The 22,892-nt window shown below is 45.3% G+C and overlaps 2 protein-coding genes across 3 annotated transcripts; both read right to left on the reverse strand.

Annotated features, from left to right (window-relative positions):
* Positions 1-1,947: 1,947 nt before the first annotated feature.
* RPS21 (ribosomal protein S21) lies at positions 1,948-5,449 on the reverse strand. The gene is made up of 6 exons (XM_072350276.1): positions 5,387-5,449; positions 5,091-5,176; positions 4,214-4,277; positions 2,870-2,941; positions 2,191-2,246; positions 1,948-2,011 (listed from the first exon to the last, which is right to left on the reverse strand). Exons 2-6 carry the CDS (start codon positions 5,138-5,140, stop codon positions 2,002-2,004), a joined length of 252 nt encoding a protein of 83 aa, XP_072206377.1. The 5' UTR covers positions 5,141-5,176; positions 5,387-5,449; the 3' UTR covers positions 1,948-2,001.
* A 1,462-nt stretch (positions 5,450-6,911) lies between these two features.
* Positions 6,912-22,554, reverse strand: CABLES2 (Cdk5 and Abl enzyme substrate 2). 2 transcript variants are annotated; one of them, XM_072350274.1, is made up of 10 exons: positions 22,000-22,554; positions 14,555-14,626; positions 14,263-14,355; positions 13,845-13,922; positions 12,657-12,765; positions 11,856-12,021; positions 11,077-11,180; positions 10,574-10,680; positions 9,113-9,317; positions 6,912-8,661 (listed from the first exon to the last, which is right to left on the reverse strand). In XM_072350274.1, exons 1-10 carry the CDS (start codon positions 22,497-22,499, stop codon positions 8,521-8,523), a joined length of 1,575 nt encoding a protein of 524 aa, XP_072206375.1. In that variant the 5' UTR covers positions 22,500-22,554; the 3' UTR covers positions 6,912-8,520. The 2 variants fall into 2 exon arrangements, with proteins under 2 accessions (XP_072206375.1, XP_072206376.1); XM_072350275.1 differs by lacking the exon at positions 14,555-14,626.
* Positions 22,555-22,892: the final 338 nt, after the last annotated feature.

The following is a 22,892-nucleotide window of genomic DNA, read 5'->3' on the forward strand; positions in this document are numbered from 1 at the left end:
CTTTTATCATTTAAAGAGACACTCAAATGACCTCAACTTCATCTTGAACTTTTAAGCTGTCAGTTCACTTTCTCTTAATGGGGGAATTCCACTGAAATCCACATGGATGAGCAAAGTCCCAAAGGATTAGATGGAAGTTGACAATATTTACTCTCCGGTAAACCAGGCATTTATCAGCAGTAAACAGATACTGGTTTATTTAGTGTTCTTCCCTACTGCCGAGGCAGAAGCAGCTAATTTAAGATCCATCAGAAACATGAAGTTCAATTAAAACTTATCTCCTTCTACTGCGTACAAAAGAAAGTAATGACTGGACATCAGCCAAGCCAAAATATCTCCCATTTGGATGCTGTATTTGTGTTTCCACAGCGTGCTTTCAGAGATTTATCTGCTGCAAACACAGCACAATTACAAGCTTTTTTTTTCCCCTCCCTGAGCTCTCTCAGGGCTGACTCTGATGCCAGAAAATAACTCCAGAATAAAGCGTGGCATTCAAAAAGTGAATGTAACACAAAGCCTTTTTTTTCAGTCTTTTCAAACGAACTCCTGCTTGGTTGAAATGCAGGAGTTCAAAGGTTCTGTCATGCTGGAGGAGGACCATAAATTCAAGGGTCATCAGTGCAAATGCAGAACGTACAAGCAAAGGTGTTTTACCTTGTGGCTATTCTAACAAGAGCCAACAGTTGCTTTTAACCCTCTCTGCAGAATTTGCTTGTGAAACAAAGGTCTACTTTACTCTGCAACTACATGAGCTGATCTACAGCACCGAGCTTCAACAGATACAATCTTCCAAAGATGTATGTTGCAGCTTGAAGTGTCAAGAGGGCAAAACACAGATAAGTGGGAAGATACAAAACGTGAGATAAATGATCCTCCTTGGTTTGACAGCACCACTATTTCACACCCTCAAGAGAAGTCTGAGGTTGAAGCTTCCCACACCAGTTCTGTGCAGAGACAATTTATAGCATCAACAGGAGAGAAGCACCAAATTGATCTCTTGAGAAAACTTTGAATTTGACAGAGCAAAAACAATTGCAAACACTGTCCTAGTGGAGTTAACAGAGTACAATCAGGATACAAGATTTCTTTCCTGCAACACACAGTACTTTCTTTCCCAATGACTTCTTTGTAAGTATTTTCAGCAGTCCAAAATCAGTTCTAATTAAATACCTGAAGTACAGCAGGCAAAATCTTGACTTAACTCTTTCAAATTATATCATAAACATTTCTTTGCACGTTACGTCAAAAGCATGAAATGATGGAAAATGGCCAAAGGAATGGGCAGATAAGAAATGCAAAGTCAGTAAATGTTCACTGACACTGCTTGCTTGCAGACTCCCTGGATTCTGCTATTAAGATAGCTAAGAAATAACATGCCAGCAAGCAGGAAGTTTATCTAGCCACTGAAAGACTATTAGATCAGCTATCAAAATACTGCCAGACTGCAAGACTTATTTCTCCATTGACCACTTCCTCACTTCTCAGCATCAAGGTCAGACTTAAGGGGTTAAAACTCAGTTTCTCTCATGTTGAAATCAGGCTGCTAGCACACAACAAAGTATTATTAAGTTTTCCATGAGCTCCAGCATTTGCAATTCAGTTACAGAACGTGTATCAAAGGCAGAACAAATGTTGTGAGTCTTTTATCAGCAGGAAAAAAGATAAACCTTGATAGCATAACCAAAATAAAGCCTTTGGTTTGGGCAGTGAAAAATCAGCAAGCAGGATTGGATTGTTCCATTGTAATCTGTTCCACTAGAAATGAAAAGAGATGAGCTACAATTGCAAAGCTTGTTATAATTAGAGCTCTACAACCTGATTTGTCCTAGGAATTCAAAAGCAGAATCTGTATAATGCACCCTTCATTGATACACATTTCTAAGCACCTGAACGACAAACCATAATGAATGCACTGGTTCAAAGACACTCACAAAAGACACAGCACACTACAAGTTGGAACTGTTTATTTTACGTCCAATGTATCCATTCCAATTTCAGTTGTTAGAAGTTCCTAGAAGAAAATAAAACAAAGATGTTACAATCTGTTACACCTCGACAGCACCAGTAAGTATTTCAGATCAACTGTGCAAGCATCCTATAAATACAATGTATACATTTTCATCCTGAAGTTTGGATTTGCACACAAGGTTACCTCTGCAAATGTTATTATGGAAAGAAAAACACACGTACTTGGAAACAATTCCGTCATTTTTTGCCAGACGCAGAATGGAGTCATCTGATTCCCCCTGTAATGAACACAGTAATTCTTAGGTGAGTGAATGATTGCTGATACTGACCGAAAAGAGGCTGCAGCAGCACTTACTGCTGGCACTAAATTGCATGGCGTCGTTTATTTCTTTTTTTCAGACCAGATGAGTGCATTTTATTGCCACAGATTACTGCTTGTAAAACAAGCTGTTAAATCTGCATTCTTCAGAATAAAGAGACAGAACTTGATAAAACACACACTTGCATTAACAAGACATATTTCTGATTAAATGAACTGCTGATGAACTCCGGGAAGCTTCAAAGCTTCACAAAATGCTTATTCAACATATTTCAGACAAACAAAGTCAGGTCTCAGTTGCTTGGTGTATTCTTGGAAGAAAAAAAATTCACTTCCATCTTTTAGTGATTTAAAAAAAATACAAATATAAATGATTCTCAAGATCAAAGAACTGAGGAAGAAACATAAGAAACTGATTCTTAAAGTCAATTAGCTCACATCTTCTCTTTATTAGCCCAACAAAAGCTCCTCCTCCACAATGTGCTGAAAGCACACTTCATTTTCCAGGGCCAAACAAACCTAAAAAATTCCTGATCAATATAAACATGAACACAATCATATTCTGCTTCAGTAAATACCCACCATCCTACGGATCGCTCCACAGATGGCGTATGTTTTGAACTGGCCATTGACTCTGCCCGTTACCTTGTCAACCTGTAATTACAAGCAAATTATCCCAGAGATTCTTACAGAATTCTTACCAAATTTTATGGTTTTACATCATATTTGCCAAAAGCTCGTGAACAAATATTGCTTTTCTGCAAAACCTCAAGGCAAACACTTCTGTTAGAATCTACAAGGTATGTATTCAAAGCAAACATATCATTTACTACATAACATAGCTATAACACCTAATGGATCACACAGCATCACAAAATGCAGCAGAAAATGGTAAACATCACTGCCTGCTTAATTTTTTTTCCAGTTTCTTTTAATTAAGTCAAGATAAGTTATTAAGTCAAGCTGCCCAGAGAGGTTGTGGATGCCCCATCCCTGTAGGTGTTCAAGGCCGGGTTGGATGGGACCCAGGTCTAATATTAAATGGGAAGATTGGTGGCACTGCCTGTGGTGGGGGGGTTGGAGATTAATGATCCTTGTGGTCCCTTCCAACCTGGGCCATTCTATAGTTCTGTAATAATGTAACGGAAAATTCAGGTGTGGGATGAAGGGGACAGTGTTGGTACAAAGGAAGAAAAATGACCAAATTGAAGGACATGAATGGTCTCATTTTGTCCAACCACTGAGAAATTTAATGGGAAAAATAACTGCACAATGTAAATGAAATTAAACAGCGTAGTGATTGCTGTAATGCCACGTGGGTTAGTTCCCAAATTCGGCTAATCTCCCATCTTCAGAAAGCAAGCAACAGGGATCACTGAAGGTCAGAGTGAACAAGGGATGTATTTGCCTAATGGACAAAAATAATTCAAAAAAAAAATGTTCTAAGTCAGATGGATTTTAAACAACAGGATCTCTTGGTTTATATCGGAATGTAGCCTCGTGATCTCTGGCTGAAGAAGAAATAAACAAAACTTCCCATTTCTTTTAATAGTCCCTGTTCTGATTCAACAAGAACATAGAATTGAAGAACTGGATGCACCAAAATAGGCTGAAGAAACATGCTTTTTTGGACAGCTAAAACTGAAAAGGATACCAACCTTCCACAATTAAGCACTTCTTTCCATATCTGAAGCTGGATGTTTTATTTAGCCACACAATTAAATGGCCAGGAATGGGTCATTTCCAATGAATGGGTTGAAAAATAACCAGGAGTGACACAGTAGTAGTTTCATAGTAAGTACAAACACCCTCTAGTTCTACACCTGTAGTAAACCTCAGTAACTGTACAAGTGTTTATCTTTACTAACTTCTACCAAAACTGAAAGGTACTGCTCTCTTATCAAACCCTTCTGTTAAGAAACTTACCTCAGAAATATTTATCTGAATGGAAGCATGGTCCTTAGCACCAATTATTCGGTTGCTGGCAGAGCTAGGGAGCAAATAACGAGGTATATTTAATCAAAACCAAGTAAGACAACAGTAAAAATAGACTAGATTTACATGAAAATATTAGCTGCATGTAACAACATAAGGCTCAGACAATTCAGTGCACACAAAAAAGCAGAATTCAGTTTTAAGAATGTTTAATGGAGACTTTCCCTTTAGCCATTTTCAGCTGCCAACGAACCCTACAGGCTGGTATGATCAGTTTATTCCTATTCAGTGCAGCCACAAGCACAGAAATTCAAAGCAGAGCATTAAATATGACTTTTCTGACGTGCAAAAAACTATCAACGTCACCGTAATTCTTCAAAAATGTATTTTCTATTCCTTTATTTGCTAAGAGCCATTAAAATTACTAAAAAAACGTTCATGTTGTTCAGTCTGCTCACAAATTACTGGCTTAAAAAACAGCTAAAAAAACCCCAAACCAACAAACTGCTCATTTTTTTTTAGACTCAGCTTTATCTTTGTGACGCACTCCTGAGGCAGCAGCCATTTAACGTGTCGTCTGCAACAGCTTGCACTGCAGAAACGCTACTGCACTACAAACGTGTTTCCTTCTGAAAGCAGCCTAAACGATCCGCCACAGCCACTGTAAGTGCGGCTGCAGCACAACCCAAGCTCGAGCGTTCTCTTCAAATACAGCCCTCACTGTGAAAGAAATACTTAAGAGTAGATGCATAAAACTACAGAAATACGATCTCCACGTCAAAAAACACACACATAAAAAAACCCCGATAGGCCAAACATCAGCCTCTGTCCCGTTTCTCTGCCCGGGAACTCCAGCAGCACCGCTCACCATTTCCGAGGCACGTAGAGGTCCACGAACTCGCCGGCGTCGTTCTGCATCGTGCGCTGACTGGGCCGAGCACCGAGCACTGAGGCCTACAAGGAGCGAGGCAGAGCTCAGCGCCGTTCCCACAAAGCCCAGGCCCTCCTCCCACCCCGCCTCACGGGGGCCAAGAACGGAGTTACGGCTATCCTCCCCCTCTCCTTCCAGCCCCCGGGGCCTTTCCGTCTCTCACAACCCGTTCATGCCGGTCCCCGCCCCGTCCCAAGCCCAATCCGCGGAGCGGCCGCAGCACGCCGCCATACCTCACACACGCACCGCGGCGGAAAGGAAGGGCTGGCCGCCGGAAGCGGAAATGAGAGCTGGCGGGGGAAGTACTTCCGGCACGGCGTCGTGACGTCATACGTAGCTTTACGCTCCCTCAGAGGAAGGTCTCACTGAGGAGCCTCCCCTGACCGGCCGCCGGTCCCCGTGAGCAACAAGCAGCATTCCGGAACGCCACGTTTGGTTACAAAACACGTATCAAAACAGGTTTTTATTTCACAGCATCTTCAACGCACAAATTCACGGGGGGGAAGGGGCAAAAAAAAAAAAAATAGTAATAAAAGTACAACGGAACGGCCTAAGCCGGGTTCTTAAATAACACAGTAAGACAAAAACCATTTACGCTTGTTGTATTTTGTTTGTTTTTTAACCTTTTTTCTTTTTATCTGTTGCCCAGGACCTCCCGTGCTGAGCACAGAGCAGCACCGCACTCAGCGCGCAGCCGCACCTGCCCCATAGGAGGAGCTGCTGGAGGTTCGGGTCCCGCTTTATTAGGGCTGATGCAGTAATAGTCCTTTGCCACACGGTGGCAGCTTTTAGGTTGAAACGATAAATATTGCCACAAAGGAAGAACTGAAGAGGGCTGGAAGCTGGAAACAGAACAATAAACACACACAGCTACTGCATCGCTCCGGAACTGATCCTGCAGAGACAACACAAAGAGGTGCTCGTTTACAAGCTGCATCTGGCTGCCGTCAGCCCAAAGCAGCACTTCTCCTTTCTGACATCACTGCCCCATGGGGGGTAGCACATCTGCCTGCACCCCACGCAGCATCCAGACTCAGCACCGCTGCATGGGCCTCAGCCAACGTCTAGAGTACAACGATAGAATGCTGCTGAAAGGTCATTCTCCTGATCCTAATCTGTTCTGCTGAAGAAAAAACCCAAAGCACAACCAAAACCCCTACACCCCAAAGCACAACCAAAAACTTAACCGTTTATGATGGTAAAAATAGTTTCCTTTTTGCAAGGGGAACTCCAGCCCAGACACCCACTGGATCTACAGAGACTTCCTTCCACTGAATACAGACTGAACTACTCCAAAAGTAAATGCATTTCCCCCCTCCTATATTATGAGAAAGTGAATAACGCTTCATACTAAGCAGAAAGAAATCCCCAGAGACATCCTCCGACTTCATCCTCACTAAACAAAGTGGTTTATGAACTTCTGGAGATACCACTTGAAACATTTCTTTGCTCAACTTCAGCTCTTCCTCCTTGCCCAATGAGCATAGGGAGCAGTGGATCACTTCAGCTGTGCTCACCACTGCTGACTAGTCCCAAGACTCACTGTATGTTCAGCATTTTGTCATTAATTGCATGCAATGACAGTTATATTCAGTAGAAAGCCGAACCAGTAGGCAGTTTTAAAACCCTTCTGTTAGAATATTGGCAAGCCTAACTTATTACCTACCATCTCACAGAGACTGGAAAAGTCCTTCTGTGTTAAAGAGAAGCCAGAAGCATATTAAGTTCACACATAACTTGGAGCTACATACAGCTGAACACAGTTACAAAGGATTCAATAGTCAGTGTAGTTGTTACATAAGAAAAATACAATTTGAACCCTACATAAAGAGCAAGGGGCTCCAATACAATTTACTGCAACTCTAATGAAGCAAAATTCGCTTCAGGCAAAACATGGCTGAAGAACAGAAATTCAGCTTTGTTTATGCCTACAACATCTAATACAAGGAACAGAAATTTACATTACTTTACATATTAGATAGCAGGTACCCATACCTCAATACAAGGTTTAGCATTTCCATGTAGAAGTCAAACAGATTACACATTTCTCGGTCATAATAGCCAAGCATCAGTTTTGCTTCTTGCAAATGGACACAGCTACCTGCATCATAATATTGCTTCAGAAAATAAAACCAAGAGCCAACATCACAGAAGGTTTCACATGTAATCAGAGCTCGTTCCCAACCTGGATATCTTAAAGGACAAATGGAGGAATAGTCAATGGTCAAAGAACTTATTAAGCTCTGTGTAAGCAGTGGGGTGCTGCCTGGCACCAGCTGGTAAGTGGCTGTTCAGATGTGCAACAAATGCTAGTATTATGAGGACCGTCACAGTGATGCAATGTTTGGAAGAACAGAGTAAAGTAGCTTTTTCAGTATCAAGCATGCTTTGTGTCATTGGCTTGGTTTGGCAGAAACAGCTTTACTGACTTCAGTACTTGCTCAGAGCATGTAAGACCATATACAATACAGCCCTACTGAAAAAGGTGCTTAGTTCAGACTACAGAACACAAACAAACCAATATAGGAAATTATATATTTGAGACCAAGTTGCTCTTTGTCAAAAGCACTCATCTTTCATGACTTTTGCTGCAGCTACCTTGTTCAACAGCTGGTATTTCATGACAGACTTCAATCATTAAATAAAGTGTATTTTCTCAAGATATTATAGTTAACTAAATTGAAACAGCAATTTCAGTCTAGTTATAGATAGTATAGGATAGATGCCTGCCCTGGGTATCACCAGTGCAGATATACTGGAATCATTTTCCTTATACGCAAGGCCAATGCAGGTAAAGAATAAATGGCTATATAAACTCAGGATTACCTACTAAACAACATAACTAACTTAAAAAGTACTGGTACCAGACCAGCCAGTTTTAGGCACATCTTTAAAAAAATAAAGTATGTGTTCCATTAATGTAAAAATGCAAGAAGACTCTTAAAAACATCTGGACTTTATGGTGCACTGGAATGGAAGTGATGCTTCCTTTAGTTTCAAGGAGTAAAATAAACACTTACAAAAAAAAAAAAGAACCAATACCATAGGATTCTTCATAGGGAAGAACAGTTTGTTAAACGGACAAGATAAATAAGGAATAATCAGCAGCCGTGACAGCTGACTGGTGAATATTTGTGCTTTAAATGTCCAAAACAAAATGAAGTTCAACAACTCTTCTCGTACCATCTCCCAGACTTTGCATGCGCATCCATAATGCAAACCTCGACTGTTTGAAAACACACTGCAGACTTCAGAAGTAGAGCTGGCAGGATGCTCCCAGGGCACAGGGGCCAATGGCAATGTCAGCAGCAGAGCTCAGCGATGCTAACCCCAGCACCGCCGGCTACCAGCTGGAGTGTAGCTTTGGTTAAGACTGTTGTGTGAGCCGTCTGTAGTGAGGTAACACCTGGTTTTCAGGAAGGTAGAGAGCCAGTTCCAAAGCTACAAGGACAGTGAACTCGAAACCAATAAGATCTCTTCTGTTGAATCTGAATCTCTCTTCTAGTTTCTATGATGGTAGTAAATAAATAAAAAAAAAGCAGAAGGGGAGAAACAGAATCAGTTATCCAGAATTCATCAATGCACTTTCAGATTAAGTCAGCATAAAAGAGGAATAAGTGATGCAAGGCCAGAGAGAAGTAGTGCCACAGATCAAATATGTAGATCAGCACAGTTGTCACACCCACACAACAGTTACTGTTTTCCAGGCAACCACTAAACACAGAAATAACCTCACTGTAGGATCAGTAGGACATTACACCGCATCAGCCAGGAGCTTTTCATAAATTAGGAAAAGCAGCCAAAAGGAAGAGCCCTGGATGTAGCTTGAAACTAACTGAAAGAGACAGCCTTGAATGCAGCGTGCGCTACTGAAAATCTTCTTGCTTTTTTAATCTTTGCTTCGTTCTATGAAAAAGGAAGGTTTTGACCGCACCCAAAACGTGCCTCATAGTACTTACATCTATAAGATGTTTAACTTCATGTTTCCTGAGATCACTGCTGATCTTGGCTGCAAGCAGAACGCAAGCACCAGCACACAGTTTGCGGTTCTGTTTGTTGAGTTTGCCTTGGAGAACAAGCTTCTCAAAGTACACATAAGCCATGGACACAGTTACTGGCTCCAGACTGCATTCTTCACTCAGATTCCGCATCTCTCTCTTCAAACTAAGAACAGGGAGGGAAAAAGAGAAAACACCCTCTGAGACACAACAGCTTTTAGAAAGTGCTGTAGGTACACTTCAGTGTGGAAGCTCAGAAGAGGACATATTCAAGACTCCTATCTGGAAAACCAGGACTGCTATTATCCCAGACAGGAGCAGCCCAGTTGGCAGCAAGCTGGAGCTGATCCAAAAACTGATTTAACCTGACTGCATCTACTGTGGAAACACAGCTCCTTATCCGTCCATGAGCACTATGGGTTCAGCTCCTTCACTGAAACACAGGCTCTTGCTGTACGGATCCCTCTGAGATCCCAAACAGGTTCATAATTCATAAGACCCAACTGCCCTAACCTACACACTGTCACATCAATGCTCTGCAGAGGGAGGCCTGTCTCCAACACACCTCAGAGAAGAAAGTGGGGGGGGAGGGCAAACTGCTTCGTATCCCCCCACAGCAGATGGCCCTTCACTTCTGCATGAAGGTGAACATTATGCTGGATGCTCCCTCTTGTTGCTATCATCATGCTACAGAGCTCTCTGCAAAAAACTGTGTTTGAAACAATTACAGAGAAGAGCATGCAGGGCACTGCCAGACTCTGAATGTGCAAACCTTGCCCTCAGCTGGGAGCTGCAGTGCCAGTGATTCAGCAATATCATGTTCTAAGCTGGCTATTTCAGAAGGCTCTAATTGCATTAACTCTGGTGTAATACCAGCAAGATTACAGCACTCAGAAGGCGTAACAGTACATCTAATTGGTGAACAGTCAGACATTTCCTGGACAATGAGGAATTGTGTGCACAGTCCTGCCTTCAAAAAATACTTTTCTTTACCAAGTGTTCCCAGAACAGACATTTTTTCATTCTAGAATCTTGTTGAGTCTACATTCATCAGCAAATCTTGTAATTGAAAGGTGAAAACAGACAGAGAGATGATCTGGATAACAGCAGGACTGCATGAGAGCCAAACAATCAAGTTACAAGTATTTGTTTCAAAGCTGATACTACTTCACTGTTAATTGGCTTTTAGTGTTGACGAAACAAAACTCATCTAAGCTGAATGATGAAAACCAACTGTTACTCTTTCCCAGCAACCTAAGCATTCCTGTCATCCTACAGTCAGCTCAACCAGCAACAAGAGATTAGCATTTAATCATATATACTATAAATAGATCTAGTATTTGCTCCATACAAGTGGCAGATAAAAGCAGCCTTGCACCGTATAGATGATGTTCTTCTCATTATTCACTGCTTTTTTCTTACCTCCTGATTTTGCTCAGTGTCAACTTGATATGAGGAAACTTCTCTCTGAAGGTTTCATTCATATCCTTTTTAAGGTCCGAGGGTTTCACGTATTCTATGACTGTTGTCTGAAATACAGGAAGAAAAATATATTATTTGTCCTGTGAACAGCACTGACAGCTGAACAGAACAGATCTGTCAAGGACACTTCACTACAAAGGCAAAACCAAGTTTTATTTTATAGCTCTGTAATGTCTGGGTAATAGCCCAGGTTAAGTCTCAGCCACAGGAAAAAAATCTTAACAATCTAATAAGCAAACTGTTACCATAAATAAATGCCAACATGGAGATATGACAAGTTGGTCCTTGACAAGCTCAGCATACAAACTCAACCACTTGTGTATCTCCCAGTCAGCTCTTAAGAAGCCATAACTGCTTCCTCAAGGACTTTTTCCTCTCGAAGGGGAGTTGTTTATAGGAGGATCTCTCAGGCACTCATTCAGCTCAGGTACACAAGCACTCACCATGTAAGAGGCAAAGATGAGAACCCGTTTATGTTTTCCACAGGGCCACTGAGGATCATCCAGAAGATTAGGATCATACTCTGCCACTTCCCCGGCTTCACTTCCTGAAGGAATGAGGAAAGCACAACACTGAGCCACAGGACTGCAAATTTCCTGTTTCCTTTTTATTAGTGTTCAAACAGCAAACAGCAGAAGTCTTGGCAGACCCCACAGGGCAGGCAAGCTGCAGTTTGGGTCACCCATTTGCATTCCGCAAGCGTCAGGTATGAGAGTTATTACAAAACAAACAAGCTGTCTCCAACATATGCCCAACACCATTTTAGACAGTGCAAACTAACAGTTTGTCTTCCACAAGTACACACAGAGAGCTGCACAAACCTAGTTTGTTGCTCAAATCTAACAGATGACAGCATTGTCAGGTTTGCTTTTTTACACAGTTTAACACAAGCCTTTGATTTGTGCATTGTTACAGTGCTAGAAGGCAAGGAAGGCCATCTGTACCCATGCATACCAGATGTTTCTTGCTGAACAATATTAAGCTTCATATTTCTAAGGAAATGCTTTGCAGTCCTTGAATTGCATAAGCTATACCAGATATACAGAGGATGCAAGGAATGCATACAAGACTTGGTCCTAAGCCTCATACTTAATACTTCACTAACAAACTTTCCCTGCTCGGCTCTAAGCGGTCTCCTTCCAAACACATCAACACTTACAATTGTTTCAAACAGCCCTCTCCCTTTCTGCTCTGTGCAGAAGTGGTGAACATGCATCCTTACCAATCTCTGTTCCTGCTGGTATCATTTTTGCAGCCACAGGTTTATATCTCGACCCAGGAAGACTCCGTGAAGCACCAGCTCGACAGGAAGGGACAGCACTATGGCTGTCAGCCTTGCGAACAACCAGGGCATTGGTTGGGTACAGGAATTTTGCATAGGACACAACCTTCAAGAAAGGAACAATGTAGTAGTTATGGGGGGGAGGGAATAAAAAATACTGGAAGCTTATTTACAGTCATATAGGATTCTATAACTCTGAAATCCCCAGTGAGAGTGAGGATCTTGACATTGGGGGATGGGAGGAAAAGCCTGTATGTGGGAATACTTTGCTTTTGTGGTCCTTCAATATGAAAGAGTTGAGGATGTAGGAAAAGAAAGGGAAAGAAAGGGATGTAGGAAAGAAGGGGAGAATCACATCAATGAAATTCTGGCAATATACAAATATAACTGAAAAGGTATATATTTTATCCTTTAAAAAAATATATATTAAAAAAAAAATATTCACATAGTGTCTGAAATGCCAGTGAAGGTAATTCTCCAGAAATGGAGGCAGAAATGACCAGAAAATGCTCCTGAGGAGGCTGTCAGTATCACAAATCAAACATTCAAAACCTTAAGGATCTAAGCAGACTTCCACTGCTCCGTTAAGTTACAGTTCTCAGCTTATGGAAGCGCTGCATAAAACAATTGATTTGCCCCCATATCAAACAGTCACAAGGGTGAAAGCAGCCAGCTGACCCACCCATCACTCCAAGCCAGGCACCAGCATTACAGATCAGGAGACAAAAAGTGTTTCCTTACCTTGCCATCCGCCCCCAGCTCTACTCCTTCCATTCCAAGGACCATCTCAGTGGAGACCGAAACACCCCCAGAAGGATGTCGCTGCTTCTGTCCATCCATCTTCAGATCACTAAATGCAGACAAGAAAATGCACTGTTGGAAAACACAGCATGAGCTCAGCTGCCTTTAAGGTGAATGCCAGGGCCTGTCCTGTGCCTCCACCAGCACCACAGGGTCAGAGTTCCACTATGCATGAACTGGACTGGCCACCAACCTCATCTCCAAGTAAGCGCTAATTTTTCACTACTCTCCTCAAAACATGGAGATGTACATTGAGTCAAGAACTGCACTTCACCTCATTCTAAAAGTCAAATCTGCAGCAATGTGCCCATCAAAAAATGGGGTTACTTTTTGGTACGGTCCTTCTGCCTAAGACAATCCATTGATAAGACAGAAATGCTCAAACACTTAGCAGCAAGCATAACTTATACATCTAGCTTTCCAGGACCAGAAGCTGGCCTTTCAGTTGCCATTTTCCAGCCACTGAGCATACAAGCTCACACTGGGAATGTGAGCTGCAACCAGAACTCTGCTTCAGTGATAGCAGCATGCAGCATTGTCACCTATATTCCAGCACAAAAAGACAGCCTTCAGTTGAAGAACTGCATTGCCAGCTTCCACACAAGCAGAATAACACTGAGCTCACAAATGCCCTAAAATAACACCACCAGCCCTGCTGCTTTTCCACTAAATGGGAAAACATTTTCCCATCAACTATTTTTACATCAAGTGAATTTGAATACAATACAATTCCCACCACTAAACATCCGTTTCCTCCTGCTGTATGTTACGTACTGGACAGAAGTGACAACACAATTGTTTTGGCAGAAGTGGATTAAAATAAAATGATTTTCTATAGTATACTTGCAGGTCAGACCTTCACAGAATCAACTTAATGGTTCATGAGACTGAGCAAAGCTGCATGGAAACCTGATTAGCAGGACTTGTTTCTCATATTTGACCATATTTGCAGTTCCATGCAAAAAAAATGGCTTCAGAGAGGTAAAAAAAAAGAAAGAGCATCTCAAATCTCCTTATAGCTTCACTTTAGAACCTTGAAGGCTTCCCAATAAAGAAAGCAGCAGACCTATAGCAGATATACTCATTTAAGACCTTTTGCAAACAACAGCACAGTTAAAGGCAACTCACCTGATACGTAAACTCTCCCCATAAGGTAGGATAGAAAAAGCCACACACAGTGTTCGTTTAGCACAGATTAATACGATCCTGTAAGCAGATGGGAAAAGGTCAGGATAAGAATTATGATCCAGAAGTTACAAAGCAGCTTTCTATGAAACACAAACATGGGACTCCTCTTTGTGCTAGAAAGGAGGATGGTATTAGGGCAGTTTAACCTCCTCATGGAGTGGCAGAACCATCAGCAGATTGCTGCAGATGTAGCAGATACAAATACCCATTGCCTTCAACACAAAACATGTTCAAAATTAGGAAGATGCTGCATTATTCCCACTGATGCTAACCAGCTAATCACGTGGAACTAGAGCTTGCTTATGGGCACATCTCCCTTCACACAAGTATGAGGGTACAGCTGGTCTCTGGGTGTTACCTGCTGTTCTTCGTGTCATACTGCCTCATGTTCTTGATGAAGTGCATCTTCTTCAAATTCTTGTGCCTCGGAGACCCAGATATATGCTTGGTTCTGCAATTACAGGACAAAACCCAAACACTTACGCACTCTGAAAAACAACAACAACAAAAAAAGGAAAAACTGTGCCAGATTTATGATCAGATGGCAGCACTAGCATGCAGGACCTCAGATACTGGCGTGGAAGAGGGTGGAGGGAGGAGAGGACTGCATGCAACGAGTCAAGGTTAATGCTGCTTTTGAAAGAAAGTACCTTTGTACACTGGCATATTCCACTATGTCTTCTAAAAAGTCTAGAGAGCAGCGCTGGGAGATAAAACGCCTTCTGTAAAATGTACAACACCACGAAGAGTGAACAATATTAGTTCATAGCCTCTGAGTTTATGAACTGCAACAGATGTATGAGCTCTTAGGACAAATGGCAGCTTTTCTTGGATTTGTTCTGTTGGAAGAGTGCTTACCTATGAGTTCCACATTCCTAAAAAGGCCAAGAACTTGATTTCCCTGCTAGGAACTTTGAAGTATTTGGGTACATATTTATACTGGCTTCATTAACAAGACCACTCAACACAGAAAAACACCTCCCTCTAAGCTTAACACCTAAAAAGCTTCCAAAAACGCATTGGAAATCTTATCAGAACTATTACAAAAAAGTTCCCTACACATACCGAGGCATTTTGTATCAGCCTACCAAAGCACATCAACACACACATCTGTATGATGACAGAACATCTGTAGCTCCACTCCTGCCCCAGAACACGGAGTGCTGCTCCAGTAGCAGACCTTGAGTCCAGGACGTGAGCTCAGTAACACAGTCAGAGCTCTCAGGAGAACAGCAGGGAGGGCTGTTAGAGGAAGCAAAGAATACTCAAGGCCCATCTGAAATCCCCAGATGGAAGATACAAAGGGAGTAATAATAGGAACCTCGTGAGTTAGTACAACAGTTAGCAGAAAGTTTATTGACAGAGTTTTATACAGAGAAACTGGCTGCAATTTCTATAGGAACAAGATCCTCGGATTCAACCAACACCATCAAAATACTGTCACCACAGCTGTCAAACTGTAGGTTTTCTACTTTAAGCACGCACTGTGCTGTGCTTTTAGCACAAACCACGTGTATTCCAGTGCCAGAGTGACACCGTAACTCAACTGACAGACAAAAAACATCACCATGGAAGCCAACTTGGAAGAAGCTTAAGGGACATATACTGTAGGACACTGGGTTAACCAAGTTTAACCTAAAGCTTAAAAGTTAACACCCAGCCCTACACCAAACCAATGGCACCTCAGTAGGTGTATGGAGCAATGGGCAGGTAGGACTGATAACATGGAATTTCTTAATTGCTAGCAGCTACAGATGAGTTTTTACAGCAAAGTAGGATAAGCAACCCAAACACACAGCTTTGTTGTTACAAAGGAGGTCCAGTGGCATTCTGAATGTGAACATGATCTGGTTCCTCCTTATATACGGACATAAGCATCCACACACCTTTCATCCAGGCTTTAGCTTCAAAATATTTCTGCTTGCCTGTGGAAGCTTTCCAGTAAAGTTCAATGCTTTCACATACACGTGCTTTAGTCTACTTTGGCATTTACCCTGCAATCTAAAATATAACCTATACACCTCATGAAAATGTTTTCTATCTCAAATGTTATGGTACGAACACAGCTCTCAGTGACTCCACTGCTGTCATGGAACCACAGATCCTGAGCTGGAAGGACCCCAAAGACCATCGAGTCCAACTCCTCGGCTCTACACAGCACCACCCAAAATTCCAACCAGGAAAAGCAAACCCAAAGCCAACAACAACAGGGATGAGAGCACTAAGCACCTGACCCCACGGTGCTGTGAGAGCACGTCTCATCAAGTGCTGCTGCCGCAGTGAAAGGATCCTGCCCCTTTGCTCAGAGCCACAATGACTCATCCTTGCTGTGCCAACAGGAAACTTCATTTTTAGCTGCACTTCAGCTTTGATTTTCTGCCCTAATATGAAGCTGTCACCTCGGAGAAATTCAACATGCCAGGCAAGGCACGATGCTCTCCTCCAATCTCAGCGGTCTCACTGGCCCAAAGCACACTGTGTACTCAAACATTCTGCAGCACCAGAGCCTTGCTGGAGTAATGCTATTAGCAACACTCCTTTACTACACAGTGCAGCTTGCTGCAAACTAAGGCTTTTTAGAGTTGTCTGCACTTAGCTTGCAACCTGTTTTAGTTTCAGCGCTCTTCTCACACAGTCAGTTCACACGTACAGGAAGCACAGGGTCATGCAGCGGACCTGCTCCTGCCCAATGAGGAGCAGCACAGCCATGCACGCTGTGATAAGCAAAGTCACCGAGGATAACACCCCTTGTTCGCATCTGATCTGCTGAGTTCAAAAGACTTCAAGTCACTTAGAGCACATGCTGCCAAGTGTGACCTCAATATGACAGCAGAAAGCCGGTACCGGAACTCTGCTACCTTACACATCTCACTGACACTCTACCTGGCAATTAGAAACGAAAGCAGCCAATATTAAAACGTTGATGAGTTCTGTGTAGGAGGCTGTAACACGAGTGGGACCCTAATGAACGTTCAAACCACCTGAGAGCCAACACAGCTTGCTCCTGGACAAGCCACAGAGGGTTGATTTGTGTCTGTCTGTCCATCCAACCCCAGGCAAGGCCTTCTTTGGTGCTTTCTCACTGTTTTAAGAGCCAGTAAACAAAGACCCACCCAGGGCTGTATTACACAGAGCATGTGTCCAGAGATAAGGGACGAGATGAGTTTAGCCTGGCCTCGTTATCTGTGTGAACACAGAATCCAACAGCACTGCTGACTGAGCTGACCAGGCACCAACCAGACACCTTCTGAGCCGATAAAACTCAACCACGTGTGCTCAGTTTCATTCCCATTCCCACCCTGGAAGGCAGCAGCCAGTCCTCATTTTCCTTCTGATAGACGTCCCATTGAAAGAACCCCACTTCTCAGTGCTTCCAGCCTCACATTTGTATCAGCAGGGAGGTAACAAAGAGAAGCAGCACTTGGATCCAGGGCCAGAGGTTAACCTGGCTCTTAAGTGTTCCCAGCAGGACAGGAGACAGCTAAGAGCACTCTATGTATAGCACCAGTAATCCCTCAGCGTCCTGTGGGCTCAGAGCCTCTGCTGCTCCTTCACAACACACACTGCTAATAGATGAACAGAACAGAGGAGGTAAAGAAATTTTAATTACAGAGTAAAATTAGGGCTAATAGAATTTGGTTTCTTATTTCTCACTCCAAAGTTACTTGCATGGCTGCCCCCTTGTAAGGTGTTCCACATACCTCAGTGTAATCACAGCTGTCAAGAGACTGAGTTACTGATGTAATGATGACAAAAATCAGTTACTGGTTTGTGCAGGCATGGGCTTACTGACAACTGACAAAGGTGACCTGCTTGAGGAGGCCATGGATCCTAAACCTTGCTTGCAATAGAAAGACATACCTGTCAGATCTGCTTTGTCAGGACACACCATGCAGAATCACAGTGTGGCTTTCCCTTCCTTGCAGGTGAGCCAACAACCTGCGATGAACTGACAGCATTGCTGTTACCCGGTCACAGCAGCACAGAGGATTACGGGAACCTGATCCCATCTTTAAGCTTAATTTTTCTCTACTGCTACTATGTAGGCAGCCTGGAAGACACTGCTGCTTCCAAGCTCACATTGTAGCGTGTGAGAATCCCTATTCCCACACCCCATGCCTCACTGCTGTCAGTGCTTTAAGCATTTGCTGCTCCTCCAAAGCAGACTGAGCACAGCTCGCTGGCAGCAACACCCCTGCGGTAACTACAGACATAGAAGTTAGACCACACTGATAGGAAATGAAATTCAAACCACTGTCATCACCATATATTTGATGCAATACATGACTTTAAGTACACAAAATACACTCCAAAGTGTGGAGCAGGGCTATGTGTCATACTTCAGGGTTAGAGAGGAAGCCCCAAATCTTTGACCTTTGTGTTCTTACTCTGATGGGCTGCAGGGCTTTCCTGCTGGTCTCAAACCCGAGAGCAAATCCTGCACTCCTCACAGAGCAGCAAAGCCCCATGCAAGTAATGGAGCATGCAGCACATGGGGCAAATGAGAAGGAGACAAGTAACTGCAGCAGGACTGGAGGTGAAGGCAGCGCACATAGGCAGCCTGTAAGATTGTCACAGTGGCTGCTGCCTCATTGTTGGTTCACAACCACATAAGATTAAGACCTAATGCTAATTGGAAATGGCGTCCATATATCACATTGCTCTGGTGCCAAGGGTGTTTTGACAATCCAAGGAGAAAACAATGCCTTCCAGCAAGCCTTATGAAAGCAGTCTGTTGCAATCAAGCCCCAGGGCAAGCAGGCAGACGTAAGGTTGCAGTGCCCCGAGCCCACTTCTCCTAAGGCACGCTTATACCTCTGGAGAGCCCTCTGGGGCTGCTGCTCCCAAAGCCAGAAGGAGATGCAGGTCAGGACCCTGACCCCAGGGCTCTGCCGTGTCTTTTGGGTATCTCTAGCTGGAAGCAGTGTGGTCCCCCTGTTTGCTACGATGACCAGAATGCTGACCAAAACAAGCATGTGAAACGTAAGAGATATCACTGAGGACATTATGCATCATGGAAATATTCAAGTACTTCCCTGAGAGATGATGCATCTCATCATGTGCCTTGCTAAAATAAGAGCCTTCAGCACAATAAAACTCCAAAGAAAAAACCCAACAAACAACCCAAGGGCAGTGCTCCCAGAAGGCAGCTGCTCACAGCCAAGGTGTTCCAGCTCCTGAAGAAGCTTCTTGTATTACAGTCTCCCAGGAACCCGGGCACTGCCTTGTGAAACACTTCCCCTTTCCTTGCGCTTCCAAGATAAGCGAAGAACTCCTCACATAACATCATCTTCACAGGTTGAAACAGTAGATTGTATGCATGGTATCTATAAACCAAAGGTTAAGTGTTTAATAGCTCTGTATCCAAAGAGCTCAGCTGCATCCCTGCTAAGTACCACCTGCCTGCATTATCAACAGTACCCCACTGAAAAACCCAGATTTCACAGCTTGCGTGCACATCACAGCACAGAATTTGTGAAAGTAATGTTCCCCTTCTCTCTTTTTTTCCCCCCGAAACAAAAGGCCTAGCAAGACAAACCCAAATCCAAAGTAAAAGTGCTGTCCTGTGGCTAAACAGCAGCAGACTTCTGTGCTCAGCAAAGCTATGCAAGAAGCACTGAGAACCTCAAACCTCTGTATTCACCCTCACGTGCACAAAGCACCCAGAGTATGGCTCTGTAAAACCCCTCACGTGCACAAAGCACCCAGAGTATGGCTCTGTAAAACCCAAGTGCTATGGCTCAAAAGGGAGGCGCCAGCTGGGGGGGGACTGAAGGAAGAGAATGGAGGGAAGTACTCCAGACTGCAAACCAAACAAACTGTGCTTTAAGGCAGCACGCTGAGATCCTGCAGGCTTCAGAGTCAAGAGTTACAGCTGCCAGGCACACCCGTTGCTGCTGACTGATGAATGTACCTGGCTGGGAACAACAGGCAATCAATAACAGAGGCTGCTTTGAGTTGTCAGGCATTTGTTATTGGCCACATGAATTCACCTGTGGGCGCAGTGTGGGAGAAGACTGCTGAAGCAATGCTGCTGGGGAGCAGAGTGCAGCCGTAACATCTCAGTTGAGCTTTAAATAAAGCCCAGGCACAGGAGGTGTTCATGTTCAGCCCTGAGCAGCACAGCAGCCCACAGCCACGGCTCAGAGGCCACAGCTCACAAGCTCCAATCAGTACCGCTGCTTCCTTAACAGCACCAAGCCTACCCAGGTTATTGTACAGAAAGCTTAGAAATCATAACTAAAAGCTTTTAAGCATTATGTTACATTCGTCTCCAAAAAAAACGTGTGTATTAGCACAGGCTTTGTGCTATTCTATTCCAAATAAATGTTTCTCAAAATGAAAGCAGCTGCAGAGCTGACAGCGGGATAAAACACCGCATTAGCCGTGACCAGCAGGAAAGCCTGATGGAGCACTTCTGCTATTGCACACAGGGAACTGATTTGATCACACCTATGTCAGCAGTACAGCATCCAATCAACACTTCCAAGCGGAGTTGGTCTAAAGCACTGCTGTTACCACTGCTGCTCAGACTCCTACCTGGAAATGATTTAGGTTAACTCAGTCATTTCTGATGCCCCTTGTTCCACTTGTTCTTTGACAGAACAAAAGAACAGGGTAAGGTGGAAAGGGAGAAGGGAGGAGAACAAGGCAGGTAAGGAAGCAGTACACACAGGGCATTGTAATTTAAGATGCCATTAACAAAAGATACCTGAAGGGAAACAAAAGTGGGAGGTTAAGTCGTTCAGTTTCTGAAGCAGCACTATGAAGGCAGAGCATTCAGGTTAAACCATGCCTCCAAGGAGTGCTGCCAGCACACACCCAGCTCATGCTGGAAGTTTCCATCCTAAAGGACCTGAAAACCACAAAGCAGCTCAGGAACTCTCCGCCACATCCCATAGGCAGGTTATGGTACATAACACAGATTGGAGATACAAGCAGACAAATGCTGAATGCAATGCCCTATGCTCTTGCAGCCATCTCTTTCCCAAGCTGAAATACTGGTCTGTTTTGTCACTGCTCACACAGGAGCCCTTTCATTTCTCTGGTTACCTCTTCACACTTCTCTCTACCTTTGTTTCCCAATTTAATCTTTCTTTTCAGCTGGGTTGACTGGAGCCACTGGTGGAGCACGACAGCTTGAGATGAGATACCAAGAGAGGCAGGAAGGACATCGAACAAGAGCAGACCCAAGGAATGTACTGAGTATCTTCTGAATGTAATGAGTATTTTCTTAGCACCTGATTGACTTAGCACGGAAAAGAGAAGGAACAAACAACATCACAGAAACCTCTCTACTTCTAAAGCTCCCGATGCTAAACCCCAAATCGCCATCCACGATATTAAACCAAAGAGCATTCAAGAGAAGAACAGCTCAGCACCTGGGAGAAGCCCTGCAGGAGGATCCCGCACCCCTACTCACGGGGCTGCTGCTCTCTGGCTTTGCTCATCCTCCCGCGATCACGGCAGCACACCCGGCTGTGCACCCAAAGGCGGCACCGGTAACTGCACCGCAGCTCCCAGCTCAGGAGCACGGACATCAACATCAGCACCAGCCCCTGACAGAGCCCTGAGAGCCGCTCTCTGGATCACAGACCGTCGGTGCCTTCGGTTTTGTCCTCCTTATCGGCAGGCTCTGGGGTCAGCTCACTTTACAAAGCTCTTTACGCAAGAAGCGGCCTGAAAGGAGCTCTTTTAGAGCTCAAATCCCAGCGATTCCAGCCGGACGTTGCCTTCCACCGAGCAAAACCGAGCACGGCGGGGCAGAGAGGAGCCCCTCGGCCACATAACGGGAACTCCGCATCCCGGGGCCGAGCGATGCTCTCCCGCGGGGATGTGCACAGCATCCCTCAGCCGAAGCGGCCCGGGGCTGCCCCGCCCGCCCCCTGCAGGTGCTCCCCATGCACAGCGTCCCACGCCCCCCTCCTCCCCCGGGGCCGCCGCTTTCCCACGCTCGCTCCCCACCCCCCGGGGGCACCGGGCCGGGTGAGGGCCCTGGGAAAGCTCCTCTCTACCCCCGGCTTCCCACGCCCCAACGGGGCCGGGCTCCGCGGGGCGGGGAGGAGCCGAGCCGGGAATCGCTCTCCTCACTCACCTCTGCCGCTGCACCTCCAGCGCTAACCCGGCGCTCTGCGTGGGGCTCAGCAGCCCCGCGGCACCCGGTTTAACGGCGCCCAACAGCGCGGGAGGTCCGGGGGGAGCCGGCGGGCAGACGGGGCCGCCCAGCAGCAGCGCGATGCCCCCGCGGGGCGGCTCCGCGTCCCCTTTCAGCCCCGCGGGGGACGCGGCGGGCGGCGGCGGCGGCGGCAGCAGCAGCGCGGGAGGCGGCCCGTTGGGAGCCCGCGGCGGGGACAGCAGACGCGGGGGGGCTCCGGCCGGTTCCGCCGCTTCCTCCGCTTCTCCCGGGCCCGCGGGGGGAGGCGACGCTTTCTCAGCCTCCGCGCAGGAAGGAGGGCGGCCGTCCAGGGAGATGTTGTTGAGGAAGAAGAGCGCGGCCTGCCGCCGCCGGGAGTCCCCCCGCTTCCGCGGAGGCGGTGCCGGCTGCTCGCGGGGCGGCCGCGGGGCCGGGGAGCCGCACGCAGCGGCCGCAGCCATTCTCCGAATGAGCCGCGAACGCCTCGGCGGCCCGGGCGGGGCGGCTCGGAGAGCGGCGCCGCCGGCGGCTCGTTCGCTCATTGGCTGCGTGCCGGCGGGATGCAAATGAAATGAGAAGAGGAGCTGAGGTGATTGGCTCGGAGCGTGGCCACGCCCATCCCGCCGGCCGGCAGCGCGCCGCAGGGTCCTAGCGCCGCTGGTCGCCGTGCGGAGGGAGGGGGCTGCCCATCGCACGGCTCTGCTCCCCCCGAGGCTGCGATGTGGGCAGCCCCCTCCTCCCTTGGCTCAGTCCCTTCCACACCCACATCCACACAAGCACCCATCGCATCGCTTTAAAACAAAAACAAAAACACTTAAAAACTTCTCCATCTCCGCTCTCAGCGTCACATCGCC

This window comes from Excalfactoria chinensis, chromosome 15 (assembly GCF_039878825.1).
Source record: "Excalfactoria chinensis isolate bCotChi1 chromosome 15, bCotChi1.hap2, whole genome shotgun sequence".
Taxonomy (NCBI): Eukaryota; Metazoa; Chordata; class Aves; order Galliformes; family Phasianidae; genus Excalfactoria; species Excalfactoria chinensis.